The 18,278-nt window shown below is 44.5% G+C and overlaps 1 protein-coding gene across 7 annotated transcripts in view; it reads right to left on the bottom strand.

Moving 5' to 3' along the window:
- Positions 1-18,278, bottom strand: part of LOC107390570 (neural cell adhesion molecule L1.1) — a 350,852-nt gene that overhangs the window by 296,390 nt on the left and 36,184 nt on the right. For 6 of the 7 annotated variants that reach the window (XM_070555506.1, XM_070555509.1, XM_070555505.1 and 3 more), the window contains 2 exons: positions 16,290-16,459; positions 4,865-4,987 (listed from right to left, as the gene is read on the bottom strand). In XM_070555506.1, the coding sequence (XP_070411607.1) occupies positions 4,865-4,987; positions 16,290-16,459 (293 nt within the window). The remainder of the gene's footprint in view (positions 1-4,864; positions 4,988-16,289; positions 16,460-18,278) is intronic. The other variant, XM_070555510.1, reaches the window with a different exon arrangement.

Raw genomic sequence — 18,278 nt, forward strand, 5'->3', positions numbered from 1 at the left:
TTCCTGCTCGTTTACCTCTTTTCCTCCGACGTTTTCCCGGGACTGGACAAACATCGCTAGAGGTGCGCAGCTCTGGATCATTGTTTGGTTCCGGGCCAGTGTGCCGCTCAGGTAAACAAACAGGATGGTAAATCCTCGGTGCATCTTGGGCGATCGTGAACGAACGGAAGGACAAAAGAGTCTGGCGATCATAGGAGATGGTAGAAGGGACACTACTGAAGAGGATCACAGACAGGAGCAAGGTGGAAAGAGGAGGTTAGTGGAGAAAAGTTTGAAAAAGTGGCCGGTGACCGCGGCTAAGCCAAGCACAGGCGCCATCGTGTTGCCGACCGGAAGAACACAGCCCATGTAGCAAGGGCCCAAAGCAGAAGCTTTGCAGAACAGCCACACCCCAGCAGAACATCTTCTCCCGTCCCCGCATTTGGTCAACTTCCAGACTAAAGCCTAAATTATACTTCTCCATTTGTGTCGGGACGGACGCACGCAATGCCATTATCCGTCCTTGCGAGCCTGCTGGAGAGCCCTCTCAAGGACGGACAGAGTCGAGCTCTCTTTTCTAAACATCCATCTGTCGAGATGGAGAACACAAGCTTGTGATTGGTCAGGGCACATCTGTTGTCTACACCGCTGGCATTGCGCCCTCAAAAACAGAAAGAGAGACGAGGATAACTAGCGGCAGACACGGAGAAGCTTGAAGATTACCTCGAGAAAAAAACTCTAAAAATATGAACATTTAATTCCCCCGTGACTGGAGGAGTGAAAAGATGCGCAACAAGCGTTTGATTTGTGGAAAGAAATGACAGGAAACATGGGTGTTATGAAAAAATTTATGGTTATTAATTCTTGATCATGGACTCAATCAACTGTAGCGTCATGAAGGGCCTCCAATTTGCGACAAAGGTCACGTTTTCCCATCTAGGTCAAGCTGGGTCGTCTGTAACTTTGCCCCACAGATTAAACAAGCGAGGAGCCATGATGTCTGCTGAACATCATCTTTATCTGCTGCTGTTCCGTCCCAGAGTGAAGGACACTTCAAGTTTCACAATAATAATTCGAAATAATAATTTTAGACCTGGCAGACCCAAACGCATAGTGAGGGTCTGCTGGGAACGCCTGGCAGAAGAAACTGTTAAGACGGTCTGCAACTCCCACCTCCGGCAGAGCTTTGACCACGTCCCGAGAGCAGTGGGGGACATTGACTCCGAGTGGGCCTTGTTCCACTCTGCGATTGTTGAGGAGGCTGTTGCTAGCTGTGGTCACAAGGTGGCCAGTGCCAGTCGTGGTGGCAACCCCCGTACCCGCTGGTGGACGCCAGAGGTTCGGGGAGCCGTCAGGCTGAAGGAGGAGGCCTACAGGGCGTGGCAGGTCTGTGGGTCTCCAGAGACAGCAGACAGGTACCGGATAGCCAAGCGGGATGCAGCAGTGGCAGTTGCCGAGGCAAAATCTCAGGCGTGGGAGGAGTTTGGTGAGGCCATGGAGAAAAACTATCGATCGGCTCCAAAGAGGTTCTGGCAAACTGTCCGGCGCCTCAGGAGAGGAAGGCAGCAACTCGATCACACTGTTTACAGTGGGCTGCTGACGTCAACTGAGGCTATAGTCGGACTGTGGAAGGAATACTTTGAGGAGCTCCTCAATCCCACCAATGCGCATTCCGAGGAGGAACCAGAGCCGGGAGACCTGGGGATGGACTGTCCAATCTCGGGGGCAGAAGTTGCTGAGGTAGTCAAACAATTACACAGCGGCAGAGCCCGGGGGGTGGATGAGGTTCATCCTGGGAATCTCAAGGCTATGGATGTTGTATGGCTGTCATGGTTGACATGTCTCTGCAACATTGCATGGTCATCAGGGGCAGTTCCTGTGGAGTGGCAGACCGGGGTGGTGGTCCCCATCTTTAAGAATGGTGACCTGAGGGTGTGTTCCAACTATAGGGGGATCACACTCCTCAGCCTCCCTGGAAAGGTCTACTCCAAGGTACTGGAGAGGAGGGTCCGATCGATAGTTGAATCTCAGATAGAGGAGGAGCAATGTGGTTTTCGTCCTGGCCGTGGAACTGTGGACCAGCTCTATACCCTTGCAAGGGTGAAGGAGGGGGCATGGGAGTTTGCCCAACGAATCCACATGTTTTGTGGATTTGGAGAAGGCTTATGACCGTGTCCCCAGGGGCACCCTGTGGGGGACGTTCCAGGAGTATGGGGTGGGTGGCTTTCTGTTAAGGGCCATTCAGTCCCTTTACCAGAGGAGCGTGAGTTTGGTCCGCATAGCTGGCAGTAAGTCGGACCTGTTCCAAGTGAGGGTTGGACTCCGCCAGGGCTGCCCTTTGTCACCAGTTCTGTTCATTACCTTTATGGACAGAATTTCTAGGCGCAGCCGTGGTGTGGAGTGTGTCGAGTTTGGTGGCAGGAGAATCTCGTCTCTGCTTTTTGCGGATGATGTGGTCCTCCTAGCTTCATCCAGCTCTGACCTTCAGCTCTTGCTGGGTAGGTTCGCGGCCGAGTGTGAAGCGGCTGGGATGAGGATCAGCACCTCCAAATCTGAGACCATGGTTCTCAACCGGAAAAGGGTGGCTTGCCAACTCCAGGACGGGGGAGAGGTCCTACCTCAAGTGGAGGAGTGTAAGTATCTCGGGGTCTTGTTCACGAGTGAGGGTAGGAGGGATCGGGAGATCAACAGGCGGATCAGTTCAGCACCTGCAGTGATGCAGACGCTGAGCCGATCTGTCGTGGTGAAGAGGGAGCTGAGCCAGAAAGCCAGGCTCTCGATTTACCGGTCGATCTACATCCCAATCCTCACCTATGGTCATGAGCTTTGGGTAATGACTAAAAGAACGAGATCGCGGATACAAGCGGCCAAAATGAGTTTCCTCCGTAGGGTGGCCGGGCTCAGCCTTAGAGATAGGGTGAGGAGCTTGGACATTCGGGAGGGACTCGGAGTAGAACCGCTGCTCCTCCGGATCAAAAGGAGCCAGTTGAGGTGGTTTGGGCCACCTCTATCAACATTGTGTTGTTTAACTGTGTGTGGGAAAACAACATTAGGAAAAAATCAGTTTAATCAAATAAAAATAAAATGGTTCTAGTATTTCATATTTCCTAGTTCCTACTGCATGAGTTCAGATGTATTAATCCATGCACTTAAATATTAATGTTCTGATTTTATTGAAAAACTTGTTCTGTAACAGTTCCTTTACTATTGTGATCAAACATAATTAATCTCAGTTCTGATGCTGCTCTGTAAATAGTTTTCAGATAAACAATACACATAGCAACTTCTGATGAATCCATATCAATTTCAGATTTAAAATACCGTATTGATGTAAACCACACCCACTCATTTCCAAATAATAAATAAGAGGTGCATTCATCTGTGTATCTCCTCTGATCCACCTGAGTGATATTTTCAGCACCAGAACAGTGAAGCAAAGAAACAGATTCCTGAGTTTATGTCAGTAATTTTATTTATTAGGTGCATCTGACCTGTTCTATTTTTCTCTGAAATGAGATCAGATCAGTGCTTCTATGGGTCGTCTCCTCTCTGCACTAGAAACATGTACTTTATTATAATGTTCACCGTAATGCATCTTGATGTTCTTAACAAATAAATTAAATCAAAGATATTGGTCAGTAATGCCAAATATGTAAATTTGTGTTTCAGTCATTTTTATACTGGCTTAAAAATACTTCATTAAGTCTACTAAGCAGGGGTGTAGCAGGTGTCTAACAGGGCCAGCCCACTAATGGTCTTGGACCAAAACACAGGGGGCAGAAGGAGATGTTTTTCCAGACGCCAAGAAAAATTAAATGCCAACCCCCCCCCCCCCCCCCCCCCCCCCCGCAAAGTGTGTCACTGAGAGTTTAAAACAAAAATTATTCTTGTGCAAATATTGGTGTATTCACCTTTAATACTAGTTATTAAAATGCAGCAGTTGCTGGATTGGTGCAGTTCAAAGTGGAGTGCATCACATAAAACAATATTATCATGAAGGTGAGACGTATCATACCCCCCACCCCCACCGCACAGCTGGAAAAATTCCTAGGGGAAACACTGAACCTGCAGCATTTCGCAGGCCACCATCTTCATTCATGTTGTTTGTGTTGTTCTGTGTTTCAAATCTCGCTCCCACCGGATACCTTCTTGCCACAATGTTAATTTTCCCCCTGCTTTTCCGACATTTGCGTAATCATGACACCATCAATATACACGTAATAAGTGCAGTACGTGAGGTACGTGTTGAAGTAACAAGACCATTTTGAAAATGTAAGGAGTGGAAAGTACAGATATTTGTGCTCCAATGTTGGGTGTAAAAGTAAAAAGTAACGTTCAGATACCTAAAAAAACTACTTAAGTACCGTAACAAAGTATTTGTACTTCATTACTTCCCACCTCTGAGTTTCACCTGAAAACACTGATGCTCTCCCTTCATAGACCCCATTGATGGTGAGTGGCTCGATGTCATCCTTGCTCTTTCTACATCCAATTACAAGCTCTTTACTTTTGTTGGTGTTGAGGAGCAGGTTATTGACCCGACACCATTCTTGACACTTGCACCTGCTTGAAATGAGACCAAACACTGTTGTGTCATCTGCAAAGCTAATGATTCTATTGATGTTACAGACGGAGACACAGTGCTGTGGCTAAGCACACGACCCTGTGGTGTACCGATGTTGAGTCTCTGTGGCTCCTGGTGGAAGTTCAGTATCAACAGAATTGCAGATGAGTTATGAGAGTGAATATTTGGATTTCTTGTCAGGTTGCTCACGAAGCTTTATAACAATTTGACTTAGTTCTTATTGCTTGAGTTATAAGCTTATTATAAAGCCATGAGTTAATGTAAACGAAGGGATGAAACCAGTTTGAAAGGTGCACTCACACTTGTCCATCCAGTAGATTTTGGGAGGAGTAGAACTCTCTGGAGGGTTGCAGGTGAGGATAAGACTCTCTCCCTCATATTTGGTCTCCTCTAGCTTGTTTTGTTTGACCAGAAATGGATGAGCTGAAACACAAAGCAGCACTGAGATTAACTATAGATTTCCTTCAAAAAATTCTGTTCAGATGGTAATTATTTTGTTTAAAAACCACCAAACCCTTAATGGGGCCAGTGTCTGTATACAGACACATCCACTCACATCATAAATTATGTCTTGCATCTTTTCACAAGCCCTTAAAATTACAGGACTTCACCCAACTAATGATCAGACATAAAGCTAGTCACACCATGGTGCAGATCTATGACATGCCAAATATTGGTGTGTCTGCAGAACTAGAAAACAGCCTTCCTACACCTCAGTCTCTCCTTGGGTTCACAGCCAGATTTCTACAACTAACAATGGTAGGTTTATGAAAATCCCATGTTACAAGGTTAACTAGTTGTGCAAAATGAGGATGTATGTGTTTTAAATATTAAACTCAACAAATTTGGTCAAATCATAGCATGAAAGGCTGCCATATTTGACCAAATCGCCACAAACAAGTAAATGCAATTAAGCATATTTTTACGTAAAATCTAAGATTATTTAATAACATTAATAATGATGTTAGCAGTAATGATGGTGCCCTCTGCTTTGACAGACCGTTGATGTGAGGTCGTCCTCCTTTCATCACTTCCAGCGCTTTCAAGAAGTGATTTTGAGGTTGTCATTCATATTTGTTTTAGTGCACGCCTGGACTACTGTAATGTTTAAAGCAGTGAATGGGTTGGCGCTGCCTTACTTGGCAGCCTTACAACAACATTATGCCCCCGCTTGGACGCTCTGCTCAGACAACCTCTGCTGCTCTCGGTCCCGATGTGGTGCTTGAAGGTGAGAGGGGATAGGGCATTTTCAGAAGCAGGTCCGAAGCTATAGAACGAGCTTCCCCCGTTCCAAAGGGCTTCTACCAGAGAAGTCAGAAATGCATCAGAGGTTTACAACCCACCCCTCTCCATCAGATTAAGAAGACAAATGTCCTCCAGGACACTTCAGTGTGCCCTGCTCACTCTATTTCAAACAAATCCACACACGCACACACGTAGAACAATATATTAAAAAAAATAATAATATACTTGCATAAACATTTAGTAATGTATATACATTACAACTTAGACATATTATTACTTAGATTAGCCATTTTTATATTTTATTTGCATAACTCTGTTGCTGTGAAGCTCGCACACAAGAATTTCACTCGCATGTACTGTACCAGTGTACCTGCACATGTGAACGTGACAATAAAAGTGATTTGATTTGATTTTTGATTTGAAATCCTTTTTTAAAATAAGCTGTTCACCAGAGAAAGGCTGGACTATTTATACCTTACAGAGATGTGCCAGCAAGATGGGAATGTTTTACCCTCTAAAGCCTGCCGCACACGAGAGCAAACTGTTGATCAAACGGCCTCGAATGACCATTTGTTCAGGAGATACCTCACTGTGTGCGCCTGATTTTCACTGAGTTTTCCACCTAACGAGACGCTGAGGCGAATATCCAATCGGTTTGATATTTTCCACCTCACATTGAGTAAAAACTCATCGTGTGCGCATTACTCAGCTGGCTGCTGGCTGAGCTGAAATAATCTAGTGGCCAATCAAAGTGCATTCTCTGCTCACATGATTCCAAAATGTATTCAGATGCAGCCTCCTGTCCTGTCCGTGTCAGAAAAATAAAGAAAGTGGTACCTTGCGGATCGATGGGCCCACTGTTTCCATTACGCTCTTGAAGGATCCAGGATCCCGGTGGCGGTGCTGTCAGATGAATTCTGGGTTTTAAAGGGTTAGAACATCTCTTGGAGTAGATTAGCATAAACTTCTTTCCTGGCCCTTCTTTTCAGCCACCGTACCCATACACTCCTAACCTTGAAATTAAGGTGGCGGCAACACCTCATCAGCAAAAAAGTAGAGGCATTTCCTCTGTTTCTCTGTCTCTATTTTGTTAATTTTCTGACATGCAGACAGGGGGCTGCCATCTTGGGCTCATGTGAACGGAGAACGCGCTTTGATTGGCCACTAGAATATTTCAGCTCAGCCAGCAACTCACGTAGTGTGCATATGGCGAGTTTTTAACCCTTGTGAGGCAGAAAATATTGAACCGGTCAGATAATCACCTCAGGTCCCTGAGGTCCAGTGATCAAAGCCTACTGGTTGTGCAGCACCAGGCTAAAGACCAAAGGTGACAGATCATCTGCTGCTGTGGCCCCCAGACTCTGGACCTCTCTCCCCCTGAGCCTAAGATCAGTGGACTCAGTGGTCTCCTTTAAACTCACCTGTTCAGGCTTTGGTGGGACCTTCATCACCCCCCCCCCCCCCCCTCTCCTTGTTCTGCTCCTATTCTGCCTTTCCTGGGATCCACTCATTTCCCTCTTTCCTGTTCATTTCCTCTCTCACTTTCCTTAAAAATATTTTATCACAATTTTAATTGTTTTCTTATTTTAAACATTGTAGCTTCCAGAAATGGTCAGTTTTTCATCTAGTTGGCCTCTCCAGTATCGGGTCATATGGAGACATATGTCTTAACTGGAACCTTTAATCTGCAAGAAAGATACTGGTGCCTGACCAAGGTCCCTCTCAAGTTCCCTCTTATCTTTATCTGCTTTGCTTCACAGAACAAGAAGAATGAACTTTTACAATGAATGAACAATGTGATTAAATAATAATAATGTTTGGATTAATCTGTGCTTAAATTACTGAAGTCGAAATGAATATGATTATGTTGTTTATGTTTATTTATTTAGCAGACGCTTTTATCCAAAGCGACTTACAGTTTATAACCTATAGGGAGTGTTGTGATCTGTGGGGGAAACCGGAGTACCCGGAGGAAACCCACGCATGCATGGGGAGAACACGCAACTCCATGCAGAAAGGCCGCAGCCGAGTTTCGAACCTGCAACCTTCGTGCTGCGAGGCAACAGTGCTAACCACTGCACCACCATGCAGTTGTTGTGATCAGTAAAGTTTGATTTAGCAAGTGAATCACTATCTACTGACAGCTCACACACTCACATGACGATGACAAGGTAAAACTAATCTCAAGACACACTGCTTTCTGTTCCACAAATCAAAACTGCTGTATCTGATGTAAGGTGTGGTTTCTGAGGTTTGTTGGTAAAACCATTTACATGTCAAATTCTGATTGGCCATGTAATCAAAATATGGCCATCATTAAAACATAACTCACTTCCTGAGTGAGTCAATTGAGCCTAACTCTGGCCATCGGAGGAAAACTCTTCTCCCATCGCATCTTTTGACATGCTGTCAAAACCTGTTGCACACTACAGCTGACCGCAAAAGGGTTCTTTCAGAATAAAGCTGACACAGCTCCAACTCCTTAAGAGTCTTCCATAGACACAAATAACTACCTGTCATGACCTGGAAACAACTCTAAGACCGGTCTAGTGGCACTGCGGTATATTCTACGGACTTCGGTACCTTTGGGGTCCACGGACTTCAACACATTCCGGATCTACCACGGGGGTCTTCGAAGGGTACGTAGACTCGACAGATTGCGTCTGATGTGGTTTTATAAACCCTCACTTATAGTTTATAGCAGACCAAATTCACTCCCACTCAGAACTCAGTTTCTTCAGAGACGAAGGTTCTGATAACATCACATTCACACATCCTCACACCTCACATTCCATCCACTTAGGGCTGCATGGTGGCGCAGTGGTTAGCACTGTTGCCTCGCAGCACGAAGGTTGCAGGTTCGAAACTCGGCTGCGGCCTTTCTGCGTGGAGTTGCGTGTTCTCCCCATGCATGCGTGGGTTTCCTCCGGGTACTCCGGTTTCCCCCACAGATCACAACACTCCCTATGGGTTATAAATTGTAAGTCGCTTTGGATAAAAGTGTCTGCCAAATAAATAAACATAAACATAAACATAGATTCTGCCATCACATAAAGTGTTTCCTAGTTGTCATGTTTTTAAGTGTTTAGAAAATAAATTTCTTACTTTTTATAAACTTGACTCTGTCTGAATTAATACGAAGTGTGTTACGATCCCTGAATAAACAAATAATTCTAAATCTTCTGGTTAAACATTAAAAGATCAATCACATTGGATTTCCATATTTATATAGAAATTCACATATTATTGGTCAAACGTAGTGTAGTTTATTGAGCTTAAAAAGCACCCAAAATACATGCAGTATGTATGCTAACTCTACAACATATTTTTAAATCTTTTTTAAAAAAACTTTTAAATACTTTAAAAAATTTGTTTTTGTGAAGCGCCTCGTGATTTTTATCTTGAGAGGCGCTTGAAAAAAGATTATTTTCTTTCTTTCTTCTTTCTTTTCAATACTGCTCTCAATTATCCCCGCTCAGCTGTTCCTTCACGATGACACAACATGGGCGCTTGGGAACTGTTGGATCATGTGATAATAGCATCCTCTGACTGATGCGTTCTCCCAGGGTTAATAATTACGAAACACTGGAAGTTACCTTCTTATTCAAGATGAGTGCAGTTTCTATTCAACTTGGAATCACACAGTGTCAGCCTAACCCTAACCCAGCACACATGAAGATTCTGTTTAATCATGTTAGCTTCTCTCAGATTTATCAGAGAGGAAGCTGAGTAAAATGAGAACATTTTCAGAACACCTCTCAATCATGAGTCTTCTGGGAAACTGTTTACCCTCCATGTGCACAGCTGCGCTTACTCAGCACTAAAAGTACTCAAAGTACCCCCTCTTTCACCTAAAGTGAACTTTAAAAACTACCAAACAAGACTGGATTTCTTTTACAGCGCAGCACCTTACTTAGTTTGTATTTTTACTTGGTAATAAAGCAGTGTAACGGAATGAAATGACTGTTTTCCACCAAAAGTCCTTTTCCCCCTCTCCTCTGACACAGGACTAGTCTTCATGAGATACGGCCTCAAGGTCTCATGCATTTGCTTCTAAACTGCTTCTTTCCAGCTCAAGAGAAGAATGAAGAATGGACTCTCTCCTTTTAATAAATCAAAGAACTCTATTTTAATAAAGCTAATCAAACAAAGTGTTAGTCAATAATAAGATGTGACCAATCCGTGAAATGAAAATATTAATTACTTTATTATAATCCTATAGAATATAATCAGTAATATGACTTTAAATGTTTCCACTAGGACTGATCTCACATAGCGACACATTGCTTTTACTGATCCAATCAGAATCTGCCAGATCTGACGGAGGCGTGGTTTTGGTGGTGCTGGGTAAATCTGTCATCTTTTCATTCGACCATAAACCAAAACATCGGAAGTATAAAACTATGCCCACGTCATCTTTAACGCCAGTTCAAAGTGTTCTAGAGAAGTCATCGGAGTGGCCAATCCGTGACTCTCCTCTTCAGCCGAAAGAACCAACGACAAGCTGGATAAAATCTGTTGCTGTTCCAACTGCTGCAACGGTTCCTTTCAGAATAAAAGCTGAACCATCATGACCCAGGTTTGGGTCTCACTAGATGCCAACAAACTGTCTTGGCCCGGAAGTATCTCAAAGACTGGTCTGGTCGGTAACCGCTGCTTTTCCTACTGGCTTCAGTTCCAGAGAGGGTCAAACTGGACCTCGACATTCCTGATCTAACGGGGACTTCCAAAAAGGTATGTAGGCCGACGGAATGTCGTAGAATGTGTTTAAGAATCTCCTAACCAAAGCTTAGCGTGAAGACATCACCTCCACTCCCACCAGAACTAATCATTTCTTCGGATTTGATGGTTCTGAACAACATTCCACATCACACCATTCACCGTCTCATTCACTTAGTTACACCATACATTTAGTGTTAAAGTGAGTCTAGTTTTAATTTGTTTAGTAATAAATCTTTAAACTTTTAAACTTGACTCTCTCTTCTGTTGTCTCTGAGTGAATACAAAGCTGTTACCTAATCCCTGCAATAAAAAGTTCCAATCTTCTGGTTAAAAGTACCCATAGATCCATAAGGTTGATTTCATATTTACTATATTCTCATGTCTTATGGCTTATTAAATAATATGTAAATTAATTCATTACAGAATTACTGGTAATAATTTATTAACAAGTTACATACAAACTATAATTTAACCTGAGTTACATGGTAATACCTGTCTAAAAACTCAGAAAAGACACTGGTTTCTTTTACAGTACAGTTTCCCTTTACTTGCTTGGTAATGTCTTGTATTTACTCAAATAAAGCAATATGTACTACTGCTAGTTAATGAACTATTTAAATGCAAAGGATATACAATGAGTTATATGGTAATAACATGGTAATAAGTAAATGTTAACAGTATCTATTACCTGGTAAAATATGGCAATTTACTGTGTAAATTATTGGTAAATAAATAGTTGGTAACTGCAATTTAATTACTAACTAGTTGTAATCATATAGCAACATACGGTAAATGCTAATGTGTGGCTATTTTATTGTGTAATATGATAGTAAATAGTGCCTAATTCAGGTGCTGTTAAGCCATAGTTTGATTGGAATTACCCTGTAAATTGTTTTTAATTACTAAATAATTACCTTTTAAATGAAGACCTGTTCTGAAAAATGGCGCCTCTGGTGATAACTCGCTGTTTGTTGTCCTTGGTTTGAATGTTTTTTTTTTGCTTTTAGCCAGTCTTTTGCTATCTGTGCATGCTGGGTATGTCTACGATCGCTTGACTTTATTTAAGATCAGGCTCTTCAGCAGGATTGCTATTGCCTACTGTGGAGGATTATTGGAAGACAATGCCTCCTTACCTGTATGGTGTGTCGACAGGATGGCAACTGTCGCCACCGCTGCTTTCTCTGAAGAGAAAACACAGAAAGCGACGATGCCGGGGAGCATGACTGGTAAAGCTGAAGGCTTGGGTAGCTGCTCTGACAGACCAATCACAGCTTTCCAGGTGAGACTTGGATAAACTCGGGGTTCCTTAGCGGATACGTGAATGGGGTAGTACGTGGCTCACCTTTATTGTTGGGGATGCGTCGGAAGATGTCGTTTGCCCCCCCGCTTTCTCCAGCGGTGTGATCACAATGGAGTGGATTTCCGGAATCTTTGACGTCCAACTAGAATCCCACATGTCAACCTGGGTTTTGGATAACGCGCATCTGAAATGAGGCCTGGTGAATGCTAGGTCAGCGGTAAACAAGTCTTTTATGGTTCGAGACTTTTTGGTTACACACAGTTTGGACAGTCTGTGTGTGACGGAACCCTGGATTTCGCCCGGTGAGTCGTCTGTTTTACAAGAACTAGTTCCAGCTGACTGTGTTTTTATCAATGTGCCACGACCGGCCCAGCGTGGTGGAGGACTGGTAGCAACTCGTAAAGCTAATTTTAGGATTAAGCGACTTCACCCTACATCCCATTACAGCAGCTTTGAATGATGTTTATTTGAACTTGGTCATCCGCAGCCTTTTTTATGTGCTGTAGCTCATCGGCCCCGAAGTACAACACGGACTTCATTCCTGAGTTTTTTGAATTCCTAGTGGACTATGTAGCCTGCTACAATCAAGTTTTATTACTCAGTGATTTTAACATTCATATGTGTTGTCCTTGAAAACCATTTGGAACTTGGTGAACTCTCTTTTCACACGTTGAACCTTGTCCTGTCATCTGGATGTTCGGTTCTTAATCTATGTGTCAATTACATTGTTTTCTGTCATGTTCTGTGTCCCTCTGTCCCCAGCCTCCTCCTGTTCTCCTCCAGGTTCTCCTCTTATGTCCCATTATTATTCCCAGCTCCCTCTAGGCTTCCCTCCAGTTATGAGTTGTTTATTTTTGCCCTTAGTCTTTAGGTTTAGTTATTCCTTGTTTTATAGGTTAATGTTTATCTTCCCTCCTGCTTGGTTCATTTCCCATTTAGTTTATTGAATGCACCTGCCTTCCCTCCAGATCTCACTCACACCTGTCACCTGTTCTCCTGACCACCTCCCTCTGTGTTTAAAAGCCCTGTCTTGTCCCTCTGTGTTTGTCGGTCCACTGCTGTGAGTCAGTGTTGTTTTGTTCCCTCGTCATGTTCTAGTCTTTGTGCTCATTATTAAGCTTTTGTTTTTTGGCTTCCTGATTTTCAGTTTTCTGGATTTGACTCCTGCATCTCTAAGTTATTTTGTGTTGCCACCTTAATAAAAGGATTTTACCTTTTTCAACTGCTCTTGCCTCAAGTCATTCTGGCTTCTGCGTTTTGGGTCCTACCTCCTCCTGCTCAGCGTGACAGAATGGACCGACCACACCTGGACCCAGCAGAAACCTGGACTCCACCAAAAACACCACTACAGGTACTGTGGAGACCCAGAGACTTGCCGTACCTACATCGAAGTCTGCGCTCGTTACCTGGACCTGGCTTCCTCGGAGCATGACAAAGTCTCCTTCATGGTATCTAATTTGGGTGTTAGCGCCCTGGTGTGGGCCATGGACTATCTTTCAGTACATCCATCCAGATCGGTGTCCTTCTGGGAGTTTGCCAGGCGTCTGCAGGAGACTTTTGGCCTTGGTTCATCTCCTGTTCATGCCTCCGACTCCACACCCCCGGGACACCAAGTCACCTCTTCCATATCTACTCTGTCAACCCCGAGTCATCATTACCCTCCTGCTACCATCAGATCCAGTTTCCTCTCCTCTTGCCCTGTTCCTGTTGACGCCGTCTCAACCTCCACATGACGACGACGCCGTAACCGTTGCCAGCAACCTTAATCCAAGCACCACCCGCCCGCTCCACATCCAGTTCCAGTGGGGGTCCCAGTAGACGCTCCACATCCAGTTCCGGTGGTGGTCCCAGAAGACGCACCGCATCCCGTTCCAGCGGTGGTCCTGGAGGTCGCATAGCACCCTGTTCCAGCGGTGGTCCTGGAGGTCACACCGGATCTGGTCCAGCCTGTCCAAGAGGCTCTGGTCCAGCCTGTCCAGGAGGTCCCGGTCCAGCCTGTCCAAGAGGCTCCGCCTACAGCAGCTCCACCTCCAGTCGCATCAGCCTCGCCTGTTCAAGAGGCTTCCCCTGCAGCGGCTCCGCCTACAGTCAAGTCAGCCCCGCCTGTCCAAGAGGCTCTCCATGCAGCGGCTACGCCTCCAGTCAAGTCAGCTCTGCTTGTCCAAGAGGTTCCGCCCCCGGTGCACCAGCCCGTCCAGGAGGTTTCGCCTGCAGCCAAGTCATCGGCGCCAACTTTGTCGTCTCCAGAGTCTTCGTCTTCACCCCTTCAGCCTGCGGACTCCACATCTTCGTCCCGTCAGCCTGCAGAGTCCACGTCCCCTCCTCAGTCTCCAGAGTCTTCGTACCCTCCTCAGTCTCCAGAGTCTTTGTCCCCTCCAGAGCCTTCGTCCCTTCCACACCCTCCAGAGCCTTCGTCCCTTCCTCACCCTCCAGAGCCTTCGTCCCTTCCTCACCCTCCAGAGTCTACATCCCCACCTACGTCCCTTCCAGAGTCTACGTCCCCGCCAGAGCCTTCGTCCCTTCCTCACCCGCCAGAGCCTTCGTTTCTTCCTCACCCTCCAGAGCCTTCGTCCCTTCCTCACCCTCCAGAGCCTTCGTCCCCTCCTCACCCTCCAGAGCCTTCGTCCCTTCCTCACCCTCCAGAGTCTGTGTCCCCGCCTACGTCCCTTCCAGAGTCTACGTCCCCGCCAGAGTCTTCGTCCCTTCAGCCTCATATGTCACCGTCCCCTCTGACTCCAGGCTGGTCATCGGCAGCCATCACCGCCAGTCCGGCTCTCGCCTACCGTTGCCGGCCCCCCAGACTTCCGCAGTCCCGTCTCCTGGTTCCCTGTCGCCAGCCCCCCAGACTCCCACAGTCCCGGCTCCTGGTTCCCCGTCACCGACTCTTTGAACTACTGAATCCTGATCATCTGCTGAAGTTAACCCCAGTGGTGCCCCAGATGATGTGTTGCCTTCTCGCTTGTTTAAGGAGTTTTTTTTTTTTGGCCGTCTTTCCTATAATAACTCAAATAATTAATCTGAGTTGATCCTCTGATGACGTTAAGAAATGGTCATCCATCCACTTCTGAAAAAGCCTGGGTTGGATGCCACACTTCCAGTGAACTTCAGGCCTCTTTCTAAGCATCCTTTTTTTTGACGAACTACTGCAGAAATGTGTATACATTCAGTTAATGGACTCCCTGAATGAAAATGGGATGTTGCAAACTTCAGTCAGGCTCTAAAGCTTGGTTTATGCTTGACGCATTCACTTTCCGCGCGGTGATGCGGCTCGAGGATGGAACGCGCTTCACAACTCGCAGTGTTTATGGTTCATGCGGCTCGTCTCTGCGGTGAGCCAATATTCTCCCAAACTGTAGGGGGCAGCATGGAGCTCTACGGCAAGCATCCAACACTACACCATAGTAGAAGTAGAAATTACTGTTTACAACATGACATTTCAGCATTTTTAACAGCGTTCTTGTCTTTTCCGACAGTGCGAGCTATTTCTCTCCAAGAATTATTAACAACATGTTGATCACGGTGATCTTTGAGAGCTGAATCATACAAATGTCTGTATTTACGAACCTCTGTCGTGCCGGTCCGCCATGTTTTTCCGCGTCCGACCGTCCGCGTGGTTAGAAATTTTCCGAGGTGAGCGTTGCGGAAATCTTGAGCCGTGCGGAGACGCGGTGAAGGGGCGTGGTTGTTAAAATGACGCAAAATGACGCAACTTTTCCGCGCGGAGCCATGCGGACCTCGCGGACGCGTCAAGCATAAACAACCTTAAGGCACAACACTGGTGAAAGTGATGAATGCTGGCCACATATCGTGGTGAGGCTGTCCTACTCGTTTGGCTTGACCTCACTGATGCTTTTGACACGGTGGATCACAATGTGCTAATTGACCACCTTGATTGTCTTGTACATGTAAGTCATTTTGCTAATGATTGTTGATAATTATTTTATTGTGCTTATATTTTATTTTTTTCACCAATTACTGCAGCTGTTTCCTAATGTTGGGATCCTGCTTACACATATGGCAATAAAGCACTTCTGATTTTGTATATATGTGGACGTTATGCATATATGCAATCATATTTAATCAATTAATCAATCAAGTTTATTTATAGAGAACTTTCCCTGGAAGGTGACCAAAATGATTTTAAATAAGAATGAAAATCCATTAGAAAAATAAACCAATGTAAGACCACAGATATAGCTTCAAACCTTAAGATCAGAAAGCTAAAATTTTTACATTTTGTGTTTCCATCCACACATTACTGAGGTTGCATACTGAAGATAATATTTTCTAAATAAGAAGTAAATAATTACTTTTGAATGTAACTCAGGGGCAGGATGAAGTTCATGCTTCTTGAACTGAAGTTTGTGTTGTGAAGATATTCAATAATATGGTTGTTGTTCACTTAGTTTCTCAATAATAGAAGTTTCAACTAAGTTAGGAAAGAGCTTTATGACTCACGTTCAATTATAACTTCTACAGTTTCTGTCATGGCCGTCCCCAGAGTGTTTGAGGCATAACAGCGGTATTTGCCCTCGTAGGATTTCAGGGGCACCTCTGGTTTTGCTTCCAGTGTTCCAGATCCTTGAGTCTCCGGTCCAAAGCTCTTCCCATCCTTTTCCCAGCGAAAACTGAAAAAAAGAGGGAAAATCAGCAGGCAGAGAAAGGTGCAAAAATAAGGGAACACATTTCTCATCCACAATTGATTTTTGTTTAATGATTTTAGGAAAATATTCTTCCATTTAGACCAAACACCAATCTCGAGACCAGAGACCTATACACAGCGTTGGGAGTAACGCGGTACAAAAGTAATTAATTACTGTAGTGCATTGCTTATTGCTGTAATGTCGTAATAAAGAAAATGGTAATCTTTACTCAGTACAATTGTCAGTAACGCAGTAATTACAATGCATTTTTAAACCCAGAATCAAGCTGCATTTCTTAAAAATTCAAATTGCGGGAAGCCCGAAAAAAGATCCAGTATCTGCATATATTACGTCATTTATGGACTCAGCTTTGCAGTCAGAGAGGACGCAGCAGTAACGGCTCAGGTACTCCAGCTGCGTCCTCCACGCGGCCGCCGTAACATTCACAAAATTGCTCCACTAAAACAAAATAATTCACCTGCGACCGTTCATATCAGCGCATATTCTCTGGTATTTTGTACTTTTCTGACGTGCTTTGCCTCAGCTGAGTTAATCTGGGCCCCGGTGATTTCAACTCATTGCTGCTGGAGCGCCGCACATGTGAAGATCCCTTTGGCTGATCGTTATAAAGTAGGAAGTCTAGGAAACAGTTTTTCTGGAAGACGGAGAAAACATGCAGCATGCAGGAAGGTTAGAGAGAGAAAGGGCAGGAAATTATTCAAATAAAATCAAGAAAACAAAACAAAGTGCTTGAAAAGAAAAAAGTAGGTAGATTTATCCCCAATACACATTTTTACCAGTGAAAAGCAATAATATATAAGCATTTAATATTTATACATGTGATAGAATCAGATCACCCCAGAAGCCAGTCCCACATCCAGGGCCGTATCAAGGCATTTGGGGACCAAGGCTAAATAGACTTGGAGCCCCCACCACCTCACTCCCTGCTCAGTTAATCTAAGATGGCAGCGTGCTGAGAGTACAGTTTGTTGTTGCATTTATTACATAAACAATCCTTCTAAAGAACTGTTTTTAACAGCAGTCCTGGCTCAGACACCACATCACCTTCCACCGGATGTGTCATGAGTTCACCGTGCATCAGATTACCAAACTCATACTGAAGTTGTTTTGGTGAAAGTAACTTAGAGTAATGCAAAAGTAGTGTAATGCCTTACATTTTAAAACCAGTAATATTGTAATGTAATGAATTACTTTAAAATGAGGGTAACAAGTAATAAATAATGCATTACAGTTTTGAAGTAACTTGCCCAACACTGCCTATACAACAGTCCACTTAGAGGATAGGAATGTTTCACAAAGAGAAGGCAGATCTTTTATAAAAGGAGCAAAAAAGCCATCTTGTGAAAAGATAAAAACCAACATTAACCAGAGAAGTAGCTCTGACTTGCTCCCCATCCAGCATGTAACCAGGACCAAACCCTAGTGACTCAGGAGAGGGCGGTGTATAGCTTACAGTTCATCACAGCTAAACTCCTTTAAGACCAGCATCACAAATTAGTACCTTCATCAGAAACCTGCCTCGTTTACTCTACACATGTCTGCTGAAAAGCCACTGCTCTCGTTGATTTGCATTCAAGTTGAATGCTTCATTAAGACATCATGTTCTATGTGTCGGACTCGTGGAGACCGGGCTTTTTCATTTCTCTGGAACCAGCTCCCACAGTCCGTCAGGCAGTCTACTTCTTAAGAGTGAAAATGAAGTTATGGATTTTAAATTCAGGCAGCAGGGGGACTTCTGGGTTACACACGGCATGTGAGGTGGAAGTCCTCGAGCCCAGTGGGT

The sequence above is a fragment of the Nothobranchius furzeri genome, chromosome 10, assembly GCF_043380555.1.
Source record: "Nothobranchius furzeri strain GRZ-AD chromosome 10, NfurGRZ-RIMD1, whole genome shotgun sequence".
Taxonomy (NCBI): domain Eukaryota; kingdom Metazoa; phylum Chordata; class Actinopteri; order Cyprinodontiformes; family Nothobranchiidae; genus Nothobranchius; species Nothobranchius furzeri.